This window comes from Drosophila nasuta, chromosome 3 (assembly GCF_023558535.2).
Source record: "Drosophila nasuta strain 15112-1781.00 chromosome 3, ASM2355853v1, whole genome shotgun sequence".
Lineage (NCBI taxonomy): Eukaryota > Metazoa > Arthropoda > Insecta > Diptera > Drosophilidae > Drosophila > Drosophila nasuta.
In genome coordinates this window covers 7,473,991-7,498,391 of record NC_083457.1, presented here as the reverse complement: position 1 = coordinate 7,498,391, position 24,401 = coordinate 7,473,991, and the positions used below count along the sequence as shown (strand labels likewise).

At 35.7% G+C, this 24,401-nt stretch overlaps 1 protein-coding gene across 8 annotated transcripts in view; it reads right to left on the bottom strand.

Annotated features, from left to right (window-relative positions):
- The window catches only part of LOC132792019 (poly(rC)-binding protein 3), a 116,159-nt gene that overhangs the window by 14,188 nt on the left and 77,570 nt on the right, over positions 1 to 24,401 (bottom strand). For all 8 annotated transcript variants that reach the window (XM_060801210.1, XM_060801212.1, XM_060801209.1 and 5 more), the window contains exon 2: positions 10,211 to 10,889. In XM_060801210.1, the coding sequence (XP_060657193.1) occupies positions 10,211 to 10,309 (99 nt within the window). In that variant the 5' untranslated portion in view covers positions 10,310 to 10,889. The remainder of the gene's footprint in view (positions 1 to 10,210; positions 10,890 to 24,401) is intronic.

The following is a 24,401-nucleotide window of genomic DNA, read 5'->3' as shown; positions in this document are numbered from 1 at the left end:
TTTATAGTGTCTATTGGCTTTGCTTGGCCAGATTTGAATCATTTATTTATTGATTTTACAGCTATCTGAAGCTCACAATCCTTTGGGTTATGTGATGCATAAAATACATTTGCTTATTTAAAATCAAGCAAATATGTTATGCATAAAAATCTCTCTATTTTCAATTTTACAATATTTGTCTTTGCAGTAAAGTGGTTATAAAAATTAAAATATTATTTTCATTTCAATTTTATGCATTTTCTGTGCATTTCAAAAAATCGTGCAGTAATTTAAATGTTGTTTACTTTAAATGTGTCTTTTATCTTATGAATGTTTTGTTTGTTTTTTGCATATTCACTTTACTATATACAGTTTCAACGCATTCCTTAGGCACTTAGCACAAATCTTTTGTAACCTTCACAAAGTGCACTTTTCTCAATGTCTGCCTCAATTTCTAAATGCTCATCCATTGCCACACACACACATACACACAAAGATATATAGAATACATTATGGGCATTTTGCCAGTGTGACAGAATGCAAAAGTAGGCAAAAGCAAAACAATATAAGTATGATATGATATACTGGTATTTCACCCCACTCTTCTTATTCTTTCTCCTCGACCCAGCCTCAAGCAGTGTAAAAATGGTACGTGTCTTGGGCTAAGATTGTGTCTCTGTGTCTCTGTCTGTCTAGCTGCTTTCATGCGCAGTTTCGTGCATTTCTGGCCATCTTCTATAATATTTATTATGCCTATGGCAATGTCTGTGTAGTACAAGCTAAATGGCCGAAATATTTATTAGACACAAATGTCAGAAGGAATTGCCATAATTATTGGCATGATTATGGCGTATAATTCTATGAATAGCCCGCGCTCTTACGCCTGTCTGCACTCAAGACAAATTTTCGACGTCTCTTCACATATAATTTATAGGTCTTCTACTCTTTGCATACGCATAGGCACAATCGCAATCAGAGTTTGGACCGTGGATACGCACAGTTAGTCTTATTTGAATCGAGGCCTAGACCAATGCCTATTAAGTCTGATGTGCGGCTCATTAGCGTCGGACGCTCATCATCATTAATAATGTGGCCGAAATGTGTTGCCCCCCTCTCTCTCTCTCTCTCTCTCACTCTCATTGGCCACTTGCCACTTTGCGGCTTAGAAGCTTACGCAATTTGCATAAATCTGTATATGTATGTGGTTTGCAGCTGCTATGGGTCAAGCGATAAGCTAAAGACATTGCATATTTGTTGAGCAATTTTTTGCACTTTCTCTTGATTGCATTTTGTGCTGCAACAGCTTCTTTTATTTTGTATTTTGGCAGCCTGCTAAAAGCCAAAACTCTAACAACATTTCTCTCTACACATAAGCCATTTTATATCCCCTTTCTAACTTCACAATTTTGGCAGACTTTCTAGCCATTTTACATGTCGGCAATTAAATGCCAAAATTTTGCACTTCCAACTTTGGCATCCCAGGCTGCCAGCCAGCCATCGATTTGTATGCAAAAATTCACTTTTGCGGTTCTGCATTCAAAATTTTGCATGTCATTTGCCGTTTTTGTTTTCTATGCATGCCTGTGTGTATGTCTGCTGTGTTGTATTGTAAAATATGCATGAAAGAAGTGAACACACAACAGGCAAATGGAACTATTCAAACAACATTCCTGTGGTCAGTGTCCACAGTCATCGACGTTGTCTACCATCCAGCAGGAGAGACCAACTATGGATATTTCTATTGTACAGCAGCAGCAACGGCAGCTACATCGGTAAACAAATTGCAAAAGACCAAAACTTGATGTTGGCAATCGATTAGTAGCAGATATTTTGTGTATAGTATGTGTGTGTGTGGATGGGAATGCAATTCACTTGACACTTAAAATGCTATGGTGGCTAGCACCATTATTAAGGAAATGACTAATTGTGGCATGTGGCATTGGAGTAATTTCTTTGATTTTCGAAACAAATTAATGTGCTTACTTCAAATTGTTCTTTGGCATTTGTGCTATTTGATAATTGACAAATCAGTTTCGAGCAAATGTTATTCAATTCGATATGAATGGTGGGTCAGGTTAATGCTTAACATTCATTGCAAATTATGTTGATTAAATAATTCAAATACAATTCTAATTGATCTCTGATATTTTACTACACAGTTGCTCTTTAGAAAATCGTCTCAATTATTCATCTTCTTGCATCTTAGTTATTCCAAAATTACTTAACTATAAGATTGATTCTTCTTTTGGGAATTCAAGTCATAATAATGAATGTTTTGAATCATTCAAACGTTATTCTTATTGATATATTATTCAAGCTGCCTTAAGCCTTTGCAATTACCTATCATCTATAAGCATCTCGTTTATTTAAAGCTTACTTAACTATACCATTGATTCATCTTCTTAGAATTGCAGTAATAATAATTTTTGTTTTAAATAATTCAAATATAATTCTAATTGATCTCTGCTTTCTAATGCTTTTGCTCTATGTATATAAATGTGAAATACACTCACAAATTAATCTGTCTTAAGACTTCTTTTAACTTGAACTGTTTGCAATAATTTGAATAAACTTCCGATTGATTAATGATCTCAACTATTCTACGCTTCAAACATTTGTATATGGACAATATATTTTAAACTGACGTCCTACCAAATCAAAGATTGCCCTCTCAGTTATTTACGCATTACTTAATTAATTAACATAATAATATTCATTTTAAAAATTGAAAATATTATACTAATTAAATAACTCTCTCAACGATTTTAAGCTTTTATTCCATCATCATTACAGCTATAGTATTTATCGATTACTTAACTACCCTTTATAGTGGCCAACAATGCGCTGAATTTAAAGTTGGCAATTTTATTTGTGCAGTTCTTTTGCCAGTTGCAGGGCAATTAGCAGGGCCAAAGGAGAAGTTGTTGCTTGTATTTAATCAAATTAAAAATGCCACTTGCTGTGACTTGTGAAGAATTGCCTGGCTGCTGTTGCTGTTGCCATTGCCATTGCCATTGCCTCGCTGCTGCTGCTGTTGTTGTTGTTGTTTCGCGCACTGGCAAATTGTAAATTATTTAATTGTACAGTTTGCACTTTTCCGTTTTCATTTGGAATGCCACGAGCAGCAGTGGCAGGAACAGTAGCAGCAAAAGCAACAGCGGCGGCGGCAGCATCAGCAACTGAAACAAAAATGCAACGCGACAAATGCGCAGCATGATTTATTAAAAGCATGGGCGGGGCAGGGAAATGCTTTGGGTCGCTTTGCTGCGGTGGCAGGTGAGGGCACGAAAGACCAACGCATTGTACACACATGTGTGCAGCAGCAACAGCGCCTGTTCATGCAACAAGCGGCACACACATGTTGTTCCAATGCCGTCGCTGCCCCACAGCTTTCCCCTCGCGCACTTTTTACAGGCGCAGCAGTTGCAAACAGTTGTCACATTGCATTTTCCAGCATTTTGTTGCAAAGTTTTTCTTGCAATTTTTCTTCAGTTACTCGCTTGCTCTGGCGTGGCTACCATAAATGGTTCTCACGGTTTGGCAATTCTTTTTTTTTGTTGTTGTTTTTTTTTGCGTCTTGTTTTGTACACTGCATTTTTATTTACGTTTTTTCTTTCATTTTATAGCATTTTCAACGGCGTCGCATTAACACCAAAAATACTCAAGCAAGCGCACAACCAACAGCAACAACAATAAAACTAAAAAGTAAAAAAAATAATAATAAACAACAAAAGCCGAAAAAAAAGAAAATTCAACAGTTTCCACCAACGCAGCTGAGAATTGCACGCTCAGCATGACTGTCTACTTGTTGTTGTTTTTCTTGTTGTTGTCTGTAATTCTTTTTTGGGTTGTTGTCTTTGCTAAGCTGCCTCTATTTTGTCTGCTATTTCTGCTGCTGCTGCTGCTGCTACTTCTTCTTCTTCTTCGTTCTCGTGCTCTACTAACATCAAAATAGTGCGGGTCTCTTTTAGTTCTTTTGTTGTGGCACAATTAGCACCGTCCATTCTTCAGACGACTTAATGTTGTTGTTTTTACGTCTTCTTCCCTCTTCTCTAGCTCCTCATCGTCTTCTGCGTCTTTGTTGGCCACATGCTTTACGACAGGTTTGTCTGGTGATAAATGGGCTATCAAAATGTTGCGCTCGCTTGAGAATATTAGACAATTTGTTTCAAAGTTTTGTAAGCTCGTCTCAGACTGTGTTTCCCCCCTTCTGCTGTATAATACGCTAATAATTAGACGGTGTAATTGTCGCCACGAAGGTGAACTGAGAACAAAGTTGTCTTGGTGTCTTTCAAGACAATTTGTCAAACTGAAGCACAGTTAGATCGTTAAGAGTCATTTTAGCTGATAGTAAAAAAAAACATCGTATATAATACAGACGCTTTAAGGTCTCTGAACTGCTGACAAAAACGTGTTGAAGATTTCGAACTCGGGGTAACAAAGATTACCCACTGATCTAGTAAGCGTTTAGGGAGATTCACAGACCTACGTAAATTAATTTTATCTGTGATTAGATTTGGTTCTTAAGTATTACGAACTACATATTATAAATGTATCTCCAAGTATGGATAGAATAGTAGAATATGAATAATACTTTCTCTATGATAAGTTGATCACATATATTTCTTAAATAAATATTTTCGCAATGCTTTCCGAAACTCAAAAATTAAAAAATATAGGAAGATTAGTTTCATTCCATAGAAAAAAGTTTCTCAACTTTAGATCATATTAGTTTGCTTATCTGTAATGTGAATACATTAGTTTAATATTTGCAATCATAAAAATAGTATATGTGCTACTGTAATGTGATCGTATAATTTCTAGTATTCCCTAATTTCAGATTATCTTTTTAAAGCCTTCCCATTGCTTTTGTGCGGTTTATCTAATACTTGTTAAATAAATACTTAATAAATGTTCAACAATCGTCATGAGTCATCCTCATGTGCAGTTCTAAGCCATAAATCTGCGACTGAATCATACAAGAGTTCTCAATTGCAAATAAAAAACGCAGTTAAATCATAAACAATGGAAGTCTAATTAAGATTAGAGGCGAGAAGCCCACATTAAAGGCAATTGTCGATATTCGGATTTATAGAGGGACTTTTGATGTCGATTCTTTTTGATGCCGCAGCCGCAGCAGCAGCAGCAGCAACGTTGCATGTCAAGGCCAAAAACGTTGCAGGCCTTTTGCCTTTTTGCATCTCTAATTAACTGGGGCTTATTATTTTCATTTTATGAGCTGCTGTTGTTGCTTTTGTTTTGTTGTGATTTTTTGCTGCTTTTGTTTTGTGTGTATTTCTTTGTTTTTCTTTTTTTGTTGTGTTGGATTGCAATTGTTTTGCAGTTTTGTGTGAAAGTCTCGAGATACGACGACGTTGCTGAATGAGTCAAAGCCGGAGTTGGGCTCAAAGTCGTGACGCAGCTAATTAATTTATGACAAAAACCAAACAAAAAGAAAACTCAGCCAAGCGACAATGTGAAAATTATAAATAACAAACATCCAAACACTAAACAGAAAAAAAAAAAAAACGTTGCCTGCACTTTTTAGTGTTGTTTAGGTTTTTTGGTATTTTGCCGACGTCGTTGTTGTTGTTGTTGTCGTTGTTGCTTCTTGGCAGTCAGCCGCAAATTGCATAGAAAAGCAAGGCAAAAGTGGGTTGCACTCTCGCCCAGAATTGTCGAGTATTTTGCAATTGTCAGTCGTCTTCGTACTATGTCTACTGCATGTGTTTTGTGTGGCTGCCTTCTCTCCCAGTTGTTGCTGTTGTTGTTATTTTTGAATCATGCATTTTTAATTAGTGAAATTGCATACAGCAACAACGGCAGCGGCAGCAGAATGCGACGGCATCTCAATGCGAATTTTGTGTTCAATGCGCAATATTTTACAGGCGCTTGTCTAATTATAATTAACTGATTTATTTATGCACTCTAACCAAAATGTTTTTTGTCTAGGGGTTTACATAATATACGATACGATGTGGGTACATATGTTAGACAGCTATGTATTCACATATAGATAAGATACATAGTAAATAAAGTTAGCAGTCCATGAAGTTTCTAACAAACGGCGAACAAAAATTCATTCTAAAAAGCAAATTTCTTGTAATAGTAATATTTTTAATTTATAGAAATATTTTCTCTAGTATATATTTATAGCTGATATATCACAATTGAAAACACTATAAATTTTTTACTTGCTTATTTATAGAAATAATTTCTTTACATATGTGAAAGATTTAAAATTTAAATATCTAATCACTTCCTCTTGCAACCTTCTAACTCATGAAATATATCTATAAATATAAATTTAAATATATGCATTTATTTAATTTCCTTTCAATTCGAACATTCAAAATCTCAGTTCCACCAAAAACTGTTATGCTAATGAAAGCCCAACAATTTCTATCAATAATTCCAGCTGGCAGCTGTTGACAGGGCATTAACAATATTAGTGCATATATTTCAGAGAAATCAATTCCAATATTCAAACGTATTTCATCAATGAATTGGCTGCACTCGCCGGAATGATTCATTGCAAGTTTCATGCAAATGTCATATGAGCTACACTGACCCTACCTCAACTCAATACTAAGCGCTCAACACATTTAGATACTGTATATACTGTATTTTTTATTGTCCAATCCCACACGCCATAAATCCCCCCAGTCAACAGACTCTTTTTAAGTCGAAAATCCCTTCGTTTCATGCTCAATTAAACAAGTCAACACGGATGTTGTTTGTGCACATTCAACGCTGTCAATTGAAAATTTATTTTTTTCTCTTCAGTTCTTTTATTTCTTTTCCTATTTGCCACTTGATTTGCATTGCGCTAAAAATGTATTTACATATTCTATATGTACATAACATATACAATGTGTATGTGTGTGTGTGTTTGTCAACTCTTGGCAGAATGCTGCGTCGGCAGCAACTCATAAATCACGCTAATCTATAACTATCGATCAAAAGACCAACACACAAAGGCAGCAGCAGCAGTCGACGGCGCTGTTCAAAAGTGTCTTGAGAATTTATTGCCTGAATCCTTGTGCAACAACAACAATATAAAAATCGACGAAAATCAACGTCGATACCAAAAATACAAAAATAATGCAGAATGCGAAAAGATTTACATTTACATTTACAATTCGCGTTCACGTTTACATTTTGCAAATGCTTAATTTTAGCTTGGGCCAAAGAGTGCGCAATTATTCATGGCTGCCGCCCGTTGATCGAACCTCTGTTAGTTCCCCTTTCCCACCTCAATGAATTCCCCCTCTGCCCTACAGTCCCCTCCTTCACTCTTTTTGGTGGCACGTCTTAAACGAAATGTTGTTTTCTGTCTGTCTGTTGCTATTTTTGTTATAAATTGTCTGCACACATATTTTTTGTTGCCATTTTGCCAATTTTCAACTACACATCATGTAATCTGTAGATATCTTTCCCTCTCATTTTCTCTCTGTGTGTGTTTTGCCCTGCATTTGGCGGTGTGCGTCGCTCTGTCGCCTTATCTGACGCTGTTGCACCTGTCACTGCCTTTCAGCACACATATGTACAACCAGCTACACATAAGTTGGCCAACAACAGCAGCCGCAACTTTGTTAATATACTCGTGTTTATTTAAATCAAAATCTGGTCACATTTTAAAAGCGCAAACTGCAAATCGGCTTTGGAGTAATGTGAGAAGCGAGATAAATGGCAGCTTTGACTAAAAAGCTTTTGACGGCTCAACGCGTGCCTCCTCCACAGCTTCCCCCTAGAGGCACCGCTCATCAGTTGCCGACCAGGCCAACACAACAACAACATCTTAACATTTCGCTCAAGTGCCAAAAGCCTCCACACAAAAAGTGGCAAGAAAAAAGCGACGCCGACGCCGCGGATTTACGTGACAGCTTTTTGAAGCTGTCGTTATTTTTTTGCCCCTCTCAGTTGAAGTTTTTAGCTGCCTCTGTAGTAGTTAATGTGCTTGAATAATAGTTTTTAATGTCAGTTGACGGTTATTAAATAAATAAACAGATATTTAGACACTCTTAAAGAGCGTTTTAAGCTTCATGCTTCGGATTAGTTGGATAATTATAATCGCTACTAAATAACATAAATAAATGATTATCTACTTGAAATTTGAGCATTAAGAAATGGAAAGCTGTCACAACAACAATTTGTATATTTTTAATTAATAATTTATTTCAGTTTTCACACATTCATGTGTTTTGCATATATTATATTCATTATTGTTCTACTTTAATTAATATTATGTTATTTCCAAATTAATTAGTGCGCGTGACATTATTTCTCAGCTTTGTTATTCAAATTTTGTTTTTCATTTGATAATATTTCAGGTTCATATTTTTAATTAATTATTGCCACCGATTACATATAATTCATGTGAATGTCATTACAATTAATGAACTTAGATGGGGAATATTAGTGGCAATTTAAATTATTTTAAATATGAATATGCAAATTTGGTTGAAAGCAAATTTAGTTCAACAAAAATATTATAAAGAAATTATTTGAAAGCTAATAAATCAAACTAATGAGTTGACGTAAGAACCAGGGTATTAATTCTTCGATGATTGCGACTTTATTATTTATTCTTTTCTCTCATCACTTGAAAGTCTTTTTTTTTTAATTAATATTTTTCGAATTGAACAAGTAGTTAATTATGTATGATAAACGAGTATTTTGCATTATGCATACGACAATATAAACACATAACGAGTGTACATATTGTTTGTACTCGGGCAGCTTGTTCAACTGGTTGCCTCTGGGCTGTATTTATTCGAGAGTGTTTTATACTTGCATCACGATAAGTGCCTCCCCCCGATTATGCTCCCTTCCCCCCAAGGGTTTCAGATTTTTTATGCACATTCCATTTATTGATGTTTTCTTTTGCCTTTTTTGTTATTTTTATTAGTCGTATTTGTGAGCTGTAATGATTATTTAATAGCCGATGCTGGCATCGCATTTTATTGCTTTTAATATCACATTTATATGGTACAATAAATTCGTTCGCCCTCGTCTCTCTTTCTCTCTTTTCCCCTCTCGTTTCTACTTTCAGTTTTTTTTTTCAGTTTCGTTTATAATGCGACAAGTGTTGCGTGTTTAATTTTAATTTGCATAAAAAATTCACGCTTAAATTTATTATATTTATTGTTTATTTTACCTGCTGACTTTTGCAATTTAGTTAAACATTTTTTCAGTCCTCGCTCATGGCAATTTCTTTTTATTGATTTTTGACGCTTTTCTATAAATATTTAATGCGACAGTATTCAATGGAGTGCATTTTATCGAACATACTTTACAAAAGTGCTCACATTTTAAATGTGGCAAAAGGAAGCCCCCCAAAAAAAAAAACGAGGAGGTAGAAGTCCCCATTCAAATTTCGCGAGGCAAAAATAAATTGATTGGCAACTCTGAAAACATCGTTTCGCGCCGCTGTCAGCTTGGGATTATAATTGACAACCTGCCAACACATTTCTATGGACTCGGTAGGAGAGCAGATCCTAACTCAAATAACTTACTTGATAGGCCAACTTAAAGACTTAAGTTAGGCGTTAAGACAGCTTAGCTTAGTTGGGGATTCCTATTATAAACTTAACAATCTTGTGCTGTCAGCAGCATAAGATATTTATGTGTTTTCTTCAAATGCTCCTAACTCAACTTACTGTTGGGTAGCAAAGGTTACTCGATAAGATGATTTTAAGAAGCTCCTAACTGAGAGAATAAATTGGACATCTTTGAACAGTTGTGAAATATTGTTTCTGCCAAATAAATTGTCAGTTTATTGTAAATTCTTGAATTCTGAATCTGATCATTGTTTAATTTTCGGGATATTTATATACTAAAGTATATTTATTAATGATATTAATTTGAACATCTCTCAACAGTTGTTAAATTTGCCAATTTAGTGTAGATTCATTCTTTGCCAATCTGCCATATTTTGAATTTATGGTATTTTTTTAATACTATATTACATTTTGGAATGGACATTTTAGTTGTTAAATAAACTAAATGAAAAATTAGCTTATTAATTCCCCATCTCATATACATATACTTTGAAATTATAGTATATTTTAAATACTATACTATATTTTCGAATTGACATTTCAGTAGTTAAATATACTTAATGAAATTTCAGTTTATGAATTTTTATTAATTCCCCATCTAGTATAAATATGTTGAATTTATGGTATATTTTAAATACTATATTCAATTTTTGAATACTTCAACTCACCTTTCCTTGCATAATCAGCCTTATTGTGAGTGTCACCGATGGATCCTCGAGTTTGATGGGCGCACCGCTCGCACTGCTGCTTGTGTTATTGTCCTCCATTTTATTTTGTTTGTTTTATATGACGAGCTGCGCTTTGTCTTTTATTATATAGATTATTTCTATAAGATGAGTTTTCAAATGATTGAGACCGTTTGCTTGCGGTCGCTTCTAGCTGCTTGTCTTTTAGCTGCGATATATATATTTATGTAGTTGGTATATATGGCTTATGTTGTAAATATATGCTTGGTTTTGTTTTATTATATTATGCTATAGATGACCGATACATATATATATGTAATACACATAGACATCTATTCGATTTTGGCTAATATTTTCTTGGTTTTTTGTTGTGTTTTCTTTTTTTACTTAAACTCTGTTCAAATTAAATTGGTGGTGTCTTTTACTAGTCGTACTACGGTTTTATTTTTGTTGGCTTAAGCTCGCTGCGTTCTTCTCTTTCCTCGGATTTTATTTTATTTGCTTTTAATTTGGTTTTTTGGTTTCAAAAAATGCAACATATAATCACTGCTAGAGATTTTGCATTTACAAATATCTATACTTGTATTAGTATGATTAGTGAGTTATTTAATTTAATGTTGAGCAAAAATACTGTTGCTTAGCTGTTGCATTTAGTTTTGCACTGTAAAGAGAGAGAGAAATACAAATTAAAAGAAATGAAATTAGTTGTAAATTCTTGATATTTCACTTAGGCATACATAAATCTTTAAATTAGCTAATTTATTTTCGTGTTTTTGTTTTTCGTTTTCCTGTGTGTGTGTGTGTAAAATGCCCGCAATGCATTTAATCAAATTGCTCTTCAGTCAACTCGAGTCGAGTCGAGTCAACTCTCGAGGCCTTTTTCTGGCTTCCGGCATTTTGTTGAACGAGAGAGAGAGAGAGATCCCAACAACAACAACAACAGCAATAATAACAAACAAGTCTCGCCGCGCCTCGTTCATCATTTCCCCAGACGTTGTTGTAATTTTGATATGAATTTGTTGTCGTCGTTGGTGTTGTTCTTGTTGTTGTTATTTTTTTGCAGCATCTCTCGGTCGTACACAACTTTGAAACTGCGCCAAGTTTTTATATGCATATTCCGAGAGGTATGTGTGTAGCAATGTATGTTAGTATGTGTGTATACGTAATATCGATGGTTTACCTTCTCCCATCCCCCCGCCCCATGCGCCTTCGGTGCCCCATCGTCATGGCAGTTCTTACGCTTGAAATCACTTCATGTGCAATTTAGTACAGATATACAACGTTATTTCAACTCGGTTCTTTTTTTCTTCTGTTTTGCTCCCGCACTCTCGCAGCACTCTTCTACCGTGCTCTCTTTTATTTTTATTTATTTGCTTACTTTTTCGTGTAAGCGAAGCAAATTCCCAGCATAACTTTATATGCAGACATCTCGCATACATATGATTCTGAATGTTTGCCACTGCCAACAGCAGCAGCAGCAGCAGCAACAGCAGCAGCAGCGACAACATTTCCCAAGGGGAGGACTCCAAAATATTTGCGCAGGCCAACGCGATGCTTGCCAACTTCCCCCCTTAGTCCATGTTCATGTTGCTGTTGCTGTGTTGCTTATGAAATTATGCGCACTAATTCCCCATGTAACGGCAACTGAGCCTAGAGATAGAATATATACTATATAGCAATGGTATATATGTACATACATACACACACACACATACTTATATAGTCACTCGCTTATGCTGCAGTCTTAACTTATGCGGGTCGCAACTGTAAAAACATTAACGAAATATAAATGCGCATAATTTCGTTACCCGCGTGCACTTTACTTTTGACATGCTACTCGCTCAACAAAAGACAACGACAACGGGCACCAAACACCAAACATCAACAACAACAACAACAATGCTGTGATCCAGTCAATGATAGCCAGAACCCGCCCCTGCCCAGCTGCCACGCCCGAAATTATTTACATGAATGTTGAGCCCCATGTTGTGACTTGCGAATATGCAAATCTCTCTCTGTCCAGGTGTGACAACTGCAAAGCTATCAGAGACTGCTCCAAAAGCAGTTATACTAAGTGCTTGAAAGCCAACCACCCAGTTCTATCTTAAAGAACTTCTATAGCAGCTTAAAGAAGCATGACTCCTAAATATACGTATCTTAAATATAACTGAGTATGAGTTTTTATGTTTCTAATTTAAATTTAATGGCGTCTTTTTTAGAAATACTTTATTTGTCTCTTGAAGTAAATAAAAACAGAGTTACAATGTTTCTAATTTAAATTTAATGTGTTCACATTTTTAGAAACATTTCACTTACAGTCAGCGCCACAAAAAAAGCCGCACTTTTAAGGGTTACGAATTTGTAACTTTCAGGGCCTGTGGTTTCATTATATGATTGCGGATTCGCCCAATTTTTTTTTTAATAAGTTAATTGATGGTATGTTAATAAAAGTGCATACCAATTTTTATTTTAAATTTGTTTTTAATATTAAAAAAAATGTTGTTTTTGGTTTCACCCTAGTTTTAGCGACTTTTCACTATTATGGCAAACTTAATGAAAAAAATCATAAAAGTTATAATAATGAAAAAATTCAACAAAAACTATTTTTTTCCAATTGAACACCTTACTAACTATAAAAAAAAATTTAAATCTAGGCAATTTAACATTAGACATATTTTTTTAATTTAGCTTAATACTTAGAAATGCCGCCTTTGGCCTTAATTACAGATTTTACCCTATTGAGCATAAAAACGTAAATGGAACACAATTATTTCTTTGTTATATCGTGTATCCATATTTTTTCTATAATTTGTTTTAGCTCCTCCATAGTTTTGGGCTTTCGCTTTCTTTTTTTGGCCCCCATATAGGCCCCAACATTCTCAATTGGATTAAGGTCTGGGCTGTTTCCTGGCCAATCTAAGGACTTAATGCCCAATTCTTTCATCAAATTTATTATTTTTAGATAGAAAAATGTTCAATTTATCTGAATAAGTTGTTTTGGTAACAATCGGACACTGAGTAACTCACAGATCGCGCTCGATGGCAAGGTGCAAAATCATCCTGAAAAATGGATTCTTCTTCTTCTTCACTTATGGACTCAATGCTAGGCACAACTCCACTTAAAATTATTTCTTTGTATTTTTCTGCATTGATTATACCCTGAACCATTAAAATTGATTCCGTTTTATATTTGGATATGCATCCCCATACCATAACATACGGTGAATGCCTTACTGTGGCTATGCAGCAATTTTCAGAAAACCGTTACCCACGTCTACGGCGCACCTTGAGAGCTCCATCAGATCCAATGAGATTAAATTTGGACTCATCTGAAAATAGCACTGTTGACCAATCAGAATCAGTCCAATTTGAAGAAAGAATTGGGCATTAAGTCCTTAGATTGGCCAGGAAACAGCCCAGACCTTAGTCCAATCGAGAATGTTGGGGCCTATATGGGGGCCAAAAAAAGAAAGCGAAAGCCCAAAACTATGGAGGAGCTAAAACAAATTATAGAAAAAATATGGATATACGATATAACAAAGAAATAATTGTGTTCCATTTACGTTTTTATGCTCAATAGGGTAAAATCTGTAATTAAGGCCAAAGGCGGCATTTCTAAGTATTAAGCTAAATTAAAAAAATATGTCTAATGTTAAATTGCCTAGATTTACATTTTTTTTATAGTTAGTAAGGTGTTCAATTGGAAAAAAATAGTTTTTGTTGAATTTTTTCATTATTATAACTTTTATGATTTTTTTCATTAAGTTTGCCATAATAGTGAAAAGTCGCTAAAACTAGGGTGAAACCAAAAACAACATTTTTTTTAATATTAAAAACAAATTTAAAATAAAAATTGGTATGCACTTTTATTAACATACCATCAATTAACTTATTAAAAAAAAAATTGGGCGAATCCGCAATCATATAATGAAACCACAGGCCCTGAAAGTTACAAATTCGTAACCCTTAAAAGTGCGGCTTTTTTTGTGGCGCTGACTGTATTTCTTGAAGTAAATGAAAACCAACATTGAAAAATAAACAACAATTAAAGAAATAATGTTACTTATAATAACTTTATAACTGGTAATTTATTATACTTTAAATAAATAAATCAATTACAGAGCTCTTCAGAATTGTTCATGATATTTGGTAAACATATTGCAAAAAGCTTGACAGGAACTTTTTTAATTATAGACCAGATATTCTAAAGCTGCTTTTGAATACAAATATTTCCATTTCTTTTAATATTAAAATTTAATATATATTTATTCTTTCCTTTATGAATATTTTGTTTACTTTTTGAATTAAACAAAAACTAGCTGAAAACTTAAAATAAACCATCAAAAATAATTAAAAATATAAGAACCTTTTAGCACTCCATTTACTCTTTTCGAAATACCATAAACCAAATACAGAACGAACCTTCAGAATTGATCAAGATATTTGCGCATCTTTCAAACATAATCAAAAGCAACTTTTGCGACAGATCTTGACACAGGCAATCAGAATTTTTTGTGTAACTTGAACACAACTCGGAACAACTCAAAACAGCACTTTCGACCAACTCAGGCATTCACATTCTAATCAAAGCAAACAGAGATAGAGTGAGAGAGAAAGAGAGAAGACAAGCTGATGGGTCAGATTTTCATGTTTTGGATGGTATTCATAATTTATTCTACACCAACACAGCATTATATGTAGTATATATGCACATATGGCAAAATTGAGTTGCAGAAACTATGAAAAACTTTTTTGGTCAGCAGCAGCAGCAGTCACAAGTTTTATGAAGCATAAGCACAAGCATAAGGAAAATGTGCCCTGTGACAATCACAAATAAAGCAAATTAGGAATGTCAAACTAAAGCAATTGCTTACATACTTCGCAATATATAAAGTCAAGCCAGATGTTTTACTTATATGTACAAACATAGTAAGTAAATACATACATGTCATTGCCAATGGGCCAATGAAATTGTGAATTGCAGCACAGGTATGACAATTGTGCAATAAAAAAATAGATACGAGACAGCTTGCAGCTAAAGACTTGAGCTTGAGCTGATTTCGAAGTCAGAAGACAGTACTCGAAAGCACATTTTAATATCTACCACTGACTATGACAGTGTGAACCGGAGATTGTGTTGAGGCTGCACAATGCCACAACACATGACCAGAATATGCCAAAGACGACAGCTTGGATTTCTCGGTCTCGGTCTCGGTCTCCTCTTGCCTCGTTGGCTGCCTCGCTGGCTGCTTCCCTGCTGTGCGAGCTGCTGCTGTGTGCAAAACCGCGCCACAGACAGCTGCTGCCAGACACGGACATGGGAGTCGTAACAGATTCAAAGACAGACACCAAGCCGGAGCCGCAGTCGGAGCCACGCAGCTTCTAAGAGATGCAGGGTGAGGGGAAGGGGGAGAAGGGGAACGCAATGAAATAATAAGTTCCGTTACAAGCATTGTAAATTCTTAACATTGCTCGCCAAGATGAAGACATCGCGGCATCAGCCGCTGGGCCTTCAACTTCATCTCTAAAGGTTCAGCTGCAGTCTCTCATTATCAATCATACGCACTGTATGCGAACTTGGCATCAGCTTTTAATGACTTTTTCTTTGCTGCTGCAAAAAAAGGAAAAACTTTAAAAGGCAAACGCACAATCGTACTCGTAACTAGTTTTCTTTTAATTAACCCGCATATAAATGCCAAGTCTGGCTTGGCAACCGGTTTGCTTTCTAATTTCTTTAGCTTTCCACACACACACTCACACACATACACTTGCCGAATGCAATTGTTCAGGCAGCAGCAGGCTGTATATCTCGCATCTATCTCCCACTTGCACTGTATGTGTGTGTGCCAATTCTCTAATTTCCTGACACTCTAAGAGAAAAACAACGTCACAAATCACCAAGATATAATGAAAGAGCTCTTTTCATTTTTCTCTCGTTTTTTCGCAGCATCTTTTTTCATTCTCATCAAGATGGCAAATAAAGTGAATTGCATATGCGAGTTATTGCTGCACGTTCTGCACGCTTAGAAAACTTCAACCTTCCACCATCATCATCACTTTTATAATATCATTTCAGCATTTTAATTGCTTAAAAATATTCTCATTAATGTCATTGCGAAAGCATTAGAAATGCATTTCCCTAATCACATTTGGCAGGCGAGAGGCCAACTTTAATTGAATTTCGTGGCAATTCTTTGCGCAAAGCATTTGTCTTCATTCAAGTCTGCCCGGGAGTCGAATAAAACAGTGATATTTTTTCTTGTTTCGTTCTCCTCCAAATTGTTGCCTACTTTCTGGCGCTCATAGCTCATGCTATACAACACAGTTGTTGCCGTTTGATATTGCACCTTTTGTTGGCCAGAGTTTCCACACATTGTCTTGGCGCAAAAGAAAAAAAAAAGAGAAAAAAGAAAAGTGGAAAACGTAACAAAGCAATTGAATTTTTTGGTCTCCCACAAGAAATTCATGAAGCGTCACAATAAATGCTAAATGCTGTACGTGACATACACTTGGGGGTCATGTGATGCTGCTGTTTGCTGGATGAAGAGAAACGACGACATCTCTGACTCGAAAAGAAAAGAAACATCAGCAACGGCAGCAGCAGCCAAAACAACAACAACAACAACAGCAGCAGCAAAAATGCTGTCATGCGTTGAGAGACTTTTGTTGACGGCAGCGTTGACTTTATACGTCAATTTTCGTCGTAGTCATACATTGAGAAACACACAAGCAGGAGATGGGGATGGAGGAGGAAGCAAGTATGAGGAGTTTTTCCGTTTATGGCAGTCAAGGAAAAACAAACATCAAGTGCAGGCTGGGCTCCAAACTGGCTGACTGGAAGTCTGCTTTCACTCTGCCTAAAATGCCATTTTCTAGTCAGCAACACTCTCATGTCAAGTTGTCGTCTACCAAACACCGAACCCCACACCACCAAACACCGTCAAACACCACCGAAACGTCATCAGCACCAAAGTCAAACTTAAACTCAAAGGCAGGCAGCGTTGTTATAGAAACAACCTCATCATCATTATCATCGTCCTCACACACACGCACACACACACACACCGCGCCCTTCACACAATGTTGTTATTATTATTATATTTTTTTATTTTTATTATTATTTAACAGAAGCGTTCACCTTTTCGGGGGGTTTTTGCAATTTTGCCCCACTGAGCTCTGTTTTTTTTGTGCCTCAGAGGGTGGGTGGCGAGTGTTTTACAGAAATCCAATCAGTCGCAGTTGAAGTTTACTTGCTTCGTCGCTCTCACAGCCAACAGCCAACAACCAAGAACAGCTAACAACATGTGTGCGCGCAATTCTCATTAACACATTTTAATTGCCCGAAAAAGGCAAAATGGGCTAAACTTTACAGCCACTTCGCACTTTGAAGTGCTAATGACACTAGCTGAAATTACCTTTTAAATATTGCATTAATCTTGCGCTTAAAGAGGAAAAAGGGGTGAAGAAAAAGCTAGTGTAAGAAATGGCAAGTTAAAGTATTTACTTTAAGGAAGAAGATAAAATTTTTATTTTTTCAGTGATTTAATACAAAGGAAATGCAATTATCACTATAATAATAAAGATAAAAGCTTTTATCCTTTTAATGCTTGTGTAAGAAATGAGGATTTAAAGATACTGAATTCACAAAAAAAAATAATATTGATTAAGTTTAAAGTAAATGAAATTGGCAGAATAATTTAATATTTAAAATCTTTTTATTTCATTGAATAAAGGCGAATTGAAAATAGATAGGTAATAAAAGTTAACGGTAACAAAGTAGTGAATTACAAAGACCCAAAAAACTATTCTCGGAATTAACTTTGAAAGCACATTTAAAGATAAAATATGAATACTGAATATATAGAAGATAATTCACTGTTTATTTAGCGTATGTAGTTATTTTAAATTACGTTGAAGCTCAAAAACTTTTGAGCTTGCATAAAGCTCCATTAATGCAAAAGCAAATTCCCTGTTTATCTCACAAAAAATAAGAAAAGTTAATTCAATATTTATACGTCAGTTTTAATAAGCCTCATTTTCCTAGCATCACTTCATCCCCATCAGATAGAGAAGTGTTCTAGGCAAAAGTTATATGATGAAAATTAATTTTTAAAATTAATTATGCACATGTGCAACTCAATGGGCTCAAACTGTCTGCCTGAGTTTCTCTCTCTGTCACATTCTTTGTGTGTGTGCGTGTTTGTGAGTGTGTGTTTGGATTGCAACACCTGACACATTTGCAGCTGTTACTGGACCAGAGGCTGCTGTCGCTATCGCCGCTGCTGCTGTTGCTGCTTTTACTGCCCCCGGGTGATGGCGGTCAGAGCGAAAACTCATTAAACTGCATAATTACGAGCACACACAGCATCAAGAGAGAGAGAGAGAGAGAGAAAGACAAACGTGGTGGAACAACAACCAACTTGAATCCTTGTGCACATAATAATATTAATATTAATAACATAAAATACTTGACTGTAAAGCCCAAAACCCTCAAATGGTCAACAAGCAGTCGCCAGTCGTCTGATGAATGTCCCTGGGCCGCACTTAATAACATTTGGGGCAGATTTTATAGCTGGGCGTGTGCGGTGCACATAATTTGATTTATGGTCACCAAACACCACCACCAAAGGCCAATGATTTTCTTTTCACTTTAAAAGGTTTTAGAAATGCGGCTTCTTCATCTTCTTCTTCTTCATCTTGGTCGTCGCATCAACTTTTGGTAGTTGAATGCTGCTTGAGCGCTCCCAAAAGCCTTGAGCAAAACTTCCGGTCAAAGGCATTGGGGAAATACAAGTGCAAAAAGAGAAAAGAAAAGATTTCGGCTGAAAAATGAAGTAACAATTTATAAGCTCTATCGTCGTGGGGACTGGGCTAATGAATTTAATTTTGTAGAATCAACACGAAATTCTTGAAATGCCAAAAATCGCAACCCATTCTATTTATGGAACAAAAACTTTGGCTGCACGAATTCAACAGAGCTAGAGAGCGCAGTTCTATATTTGGAATAAAATCTTAGCTGCAAATATATATGGTAAACACGCTCGATACATGAATTCACATCAAATATTTACACTTGGCTATTATATAAATGGACCTCAAATAACATAAGCAAAGCGCAAATGTTGCAGAAATATTTAATTATTCACAAACACACAAAACAAAGCTTGCGTTTTGGGGGCAGCACATAATAATTATGGTTGTTGTTGCTGTTGTTGTTGTTGCAGAAACAATAGTCACAAACAGGCCCAAAATTATAGCCTACTTATGTGGGAAAAGGGTGGAACTTCAGCTCTCGGCAGCAACACCTCAACTATATATTATATTGTGTATATGTGTATGCTGACTTACACAGATACACAAAACTCTCCCACATACACACAGCAAATGTGCCAAGTGCCATATTAATTTTGTGTCAAATAAGTGAAACGCAATTAAACGCACATGTCAGCTCATGGCAAATGGCCAATAACCAGGAAAAGGAATGAGATAAAGCATCAGTTAGAGTTGTACGATAGAATGAGAAGGATTGTACTACGTATAGAACAGCCACAGCTTCTCCTCGACACAATCAATACAAACAGCCTCAGCCTCCGCCTCCGCTTCCTTCGCTTCAGTCAATTCATTTATACAACCAAACTAAACGATAACAATGGCAACTAAAGCCTCGCCCGCACACACAGACAAATTGCACAAAATCCCTTAATATGATGACCTATTAAAATTATGTTCACTGTTCGCGACAATGGCAGCAACAAAAGCGGAAACTATAACGGCCCAAAAGTGGGAGTGACGAAACTCACTGCGGGGGCGGCTTATAGTCCACATACATACAAATATATTATATTGTATATATAGAAATATTTTTTTGTATTCTTTTGTGTATGTGTGTGTGTGTGCCCGAAATTGCCTATTACACATTATAGATATGGTATGTGAGAGAGAGACAGAGAGTGCTGCACATGAAATTGTTGAAGCATGCACGGCAAATAGATTGAAACTTACTTTTCGTCATCATCATTGATTGGGCGTGGCATTTGTGCCAAAATAATTCTCTATGATGATAAAGCAATTATTGGAATTTCGTGCGTAAGTCACAAAAGGGAGTTCATAGTTCTTAAGTTTTTCGCCTCTAGTTATTATAACAAAGGAAAAAAAGTTGCTCAAATTAACCAAGTACAAATTGAAACACGCAGCGTAACTTAATCAATAAGATCGTGTGGCTATATTTGAATGGAAACAATTATAAATTAATATCAAATAAATTCTTAACTGAAGTTCATAAAGTAATCTAACATATTATATTTGAATGGAAAACTTCTAAAATGTTTATCTGATAGTAACCAAATTTTTAGGAATCTTGAATACTATAGTGATTATTGAATAAACCAAAAAAGTATAAAGTTATAATGCCCTTTATTTCTATGAGTATCATAATTTTATATGTGTCCTATAGCAATTATATTCTCTTGCAAAAAGTTGGAATTCAAATATCCCAAAGTTGACTTCCCATCAAGTTTAGTTAACACATTTTCTGGCTGGCATCATTTGCATCAGTTGCACACAATATGACAAAGATAAAAGACGAATAACCCCAGTGTAAGAACAAAGCAAAAGCGCAACACACAACCAACGAGGCAAACACCAAGCACAGTTCAGAGAGTTAGTGTCAAAAATTTGTAAAGAGACTCTGAACTGGACTGGGGCCTAAATGAGAGTCATTGCCTCGATGTGTGTTTCTGCCAGCCTCAGCAAACTGAACTGATATGTAAATGCACAATAAAGCAGAAGGATTAAGGATTATATCACACACAAAGTACACAGATGTTCAAATCGAAAAAAGACAGACAGACAGAGAGAGAGAGAGAGAGATAGAGAAAGAGATAAAGAAAGCGAGGTGATAAAAGAGAAGCAAACAATAAACATGTCACAAATGGCAGAGACAATGCAATGAACACACAGAGAAAAGATGACAACAACAAACTGATAGAAAAACAAGAGGAAAAAAAGTGACAAAATGTTGGCACAGGTTTTCATTCCATGCCATTTTGGGTCCTTTATGCTTTCTCATCCATGTCATATGATGACGTGGACATGGACACACATATGTGTGTGCTGGTTATTTCTCTCAGTGTATGCACATATGTGTGTGTGTGTGTGTGTTTTGGATGTGATGATTATAACGATGCTGATGCTGGAGGGAAAACTATGCAAAACATTTTGATGCTTAAATGTCAGAGACACAAAAAAATATGAAGTGACATTTAATTAGAAAATCCACAAAAGGAATCTTGATGACTACAACAAAATGTATTCAATCTACTTTTACTGCATGTGTGTGTGGTGACCATAAAAGCATGTGAAATTTGTGGGTTATACTTTAGCTCGGCATAAAGTTTTGTGCTGTGTGTATTTTTGGGTATAGCTTATCAAATTAAAATTTAACACTAGCCAAGGGTCGTTACGTTGATTTACGTTCAACTCTCGTTTCGTTCCGAAAGCAAACGAACTAGTGTTGAACTAAAGTTTGTCTGCCATTCTTTCTCTCTCTCTATCTCAGTGTCTCTTTTTGCCTGTGTTTGCAACTAATTTACAATGCAGACACGAAAGTTTATTTATTAATCCAACAATTTAGTTATTAAGCACATGATGTGCAACTTGCTTGAATTTTACAAAGCCGCCTCATCTAGTCATAATACTCCAGAGAGCTTAAGCTTTTGAAATGACAACGACTAAGCCCAAAATAATTGCGAATTAAATGAAATTTATTTATGAGAATCATGCTATATATTCTACCTGATGTTAAACAATAGTTAATTAAACGAGAGATTATTGGTACAATGTAATAAGCGAAATAAATGCACAGTGGCAGTTAATCGATAAGAATAAATTGTTCATAATAATAGAAAGTTATCATTAAGAGACAGAAATATAATATGTAATGTAGTAAGAATGCATAAATAAATGTGCGAAATATTTGGCATATTCCCGAATTGTATCAAGATGAATACTGAAAATTGCACATAAAGAAATAAATCATTTAAATTTTATGGCTTTTTACATAATGCTTGAATTAGAATGCATCTTTTTTTTGTGACAAAAATTATAGTCATAATTGCTTTTTGATTAATTATTTCGTTTAATAAAAGTCTCTTTTCTCTCTCTCTCTCTCTCTCTCTGTCTCTTTGCGTTCAGTCTCTGTTTATTAAAGTCTAACGACGTCTACAGATGCTCTTCTGTCTGTCCTATAATACGGTCAATCACATGATGTCGCCTGGCATCGCATAATTATTGCAACTGTTGTCGACGTCGCCTTAGAGCGTTAAGTATCTGTTGGATGCATTTTGTTTAGCTACAGCTACAGCTAAAGCAGCAGCAGATTTTGTGCCATGTACCTACACTAATTACAAATTGCGCTATGCTACAGTTGTTGCTGTTGCTGCTGCTGTTGTCCTCATCGTCGTCGTCATCGTCATCGTCTTAGCCAGCACAGCAAATTCTCGCGTCTCATAAATTAAGTAGGCCACCCATAGACGTCGGCCCGTTGCAGACGCCATCGCACTCTCTCACTCTCAGTGTTCTCCTCCTCCTCCCCCCTCTCATACACCCGCTCTTTAGCACAGGTGCAACAGCAACAGCAACAGCAATGGCAACATCAGCCCAGTGGGTTGTCGAAGGCCCCCCGCCTGGTTGGTTAGCTGGGTGAATCTTTATTAACATCGACGTCAACGGCGCGTTGCAAGCGTTGCAACGAAACATTACAAATGTTGCCAGCCAGCAAAAGATGTGCACACACTCCACAAACAAACACACACACACACACACATACATCAAGACAGCTGTCTTGAGACGTCGTCATCTTCGTCTGCTTGAAGAAATCTTATTAAAAAAATACACACTGAGTGAAAATATGGTCGGACATGTTTGTTTGTTGTTGTTACAGCTCACTATTGTTGTTGTAGCTGGTGTTGCAGTAGCGGCAGTCACCGTTGCAATCGCATAAATTACGGCCAGCAGCCAGCACAACCAAACACCTTCTTCTTCTCCATTCTCACCTTTTGCCTAATGCCGAGTCGACAAGGGGCATTCGCCTTTTTAGCACCCAGAGCTGAAGCCAGAGCATGAAATGCGATTTGCCGAGGCATCATCAAAGGCACCAAACAGTTTTCCTTCTTTTTTCCCCACACTCCCCCCTCTTCATACACTTTAACAACTCTCCCAATGCTGCTAACCTAGAGTTTTCTTGCTGCAGTTGAGCGTTTATTTCACAAACGGGTTGTTAAGATAGACACTACACATCTTCTTCACTATTGCAGATAGTCTGGATAATGTGTGCACAAAATGTATCTACATGTAGGTGAAGTATAATGGAAACAGCTGAAGATAACTCTCAAACAGTTGCATAAAAAACACAATTCAAATCGAGAGAAAGCATAATGGAGTTACAATGTTGTGAATAATGTCATGAAAATCAGCAAAAAAAAAAAAAACTACGACAAAGAAGGAAAAGAAATTTATAAAAGCAAAGAGAAGAAAATACTGAAAGATGTAATTGCAAGTCAGTTAATTAAATTGTAAGTCTTGAACAGAAATAGTAATAAAATTCTAATGAGTCAAAAAAGTAAGAAATTTGTTCCTAACGTTATTTTTTCCCTAATCTGTTGAAGAATAAAAGCCAAACTCTTTTGTATTTATTATCATTAAAGACAAAAAATATATTTTCATTAAAATATCCCAAAAAATACCGATATACATATACATATATGGAAAGCAATATTTCGTATATCGATATACCAGCCCATTCAAAGTATACAATAGCGTACAAAATATAAGAGATTGTTAAGCAGGACAATTAATACTGATACCGAAATTCCGAAATAATACTGATATATGTACAGAAGCGCATAGTGATATTGCTGCCCATTAAAAATATACCATAATATACAAAAATACCGCATTGACAGCCAAAACGATTAAGAACCAATAGCTGAAGTCCTTTCTTAAAGGTTCATTATTTCTTGAACAACTTCTAAGATTTTTATTTGCTATAACCTAAATTCCTAGGAATAATAAAAACTTTTGTAATAATTGTTTGTACCAAAAATATGGCATTAAAATTATCAATGATAATCGTTTTTTCTTTACTAAAGAATTTATTTAGTTGAAAAAAAAGCCA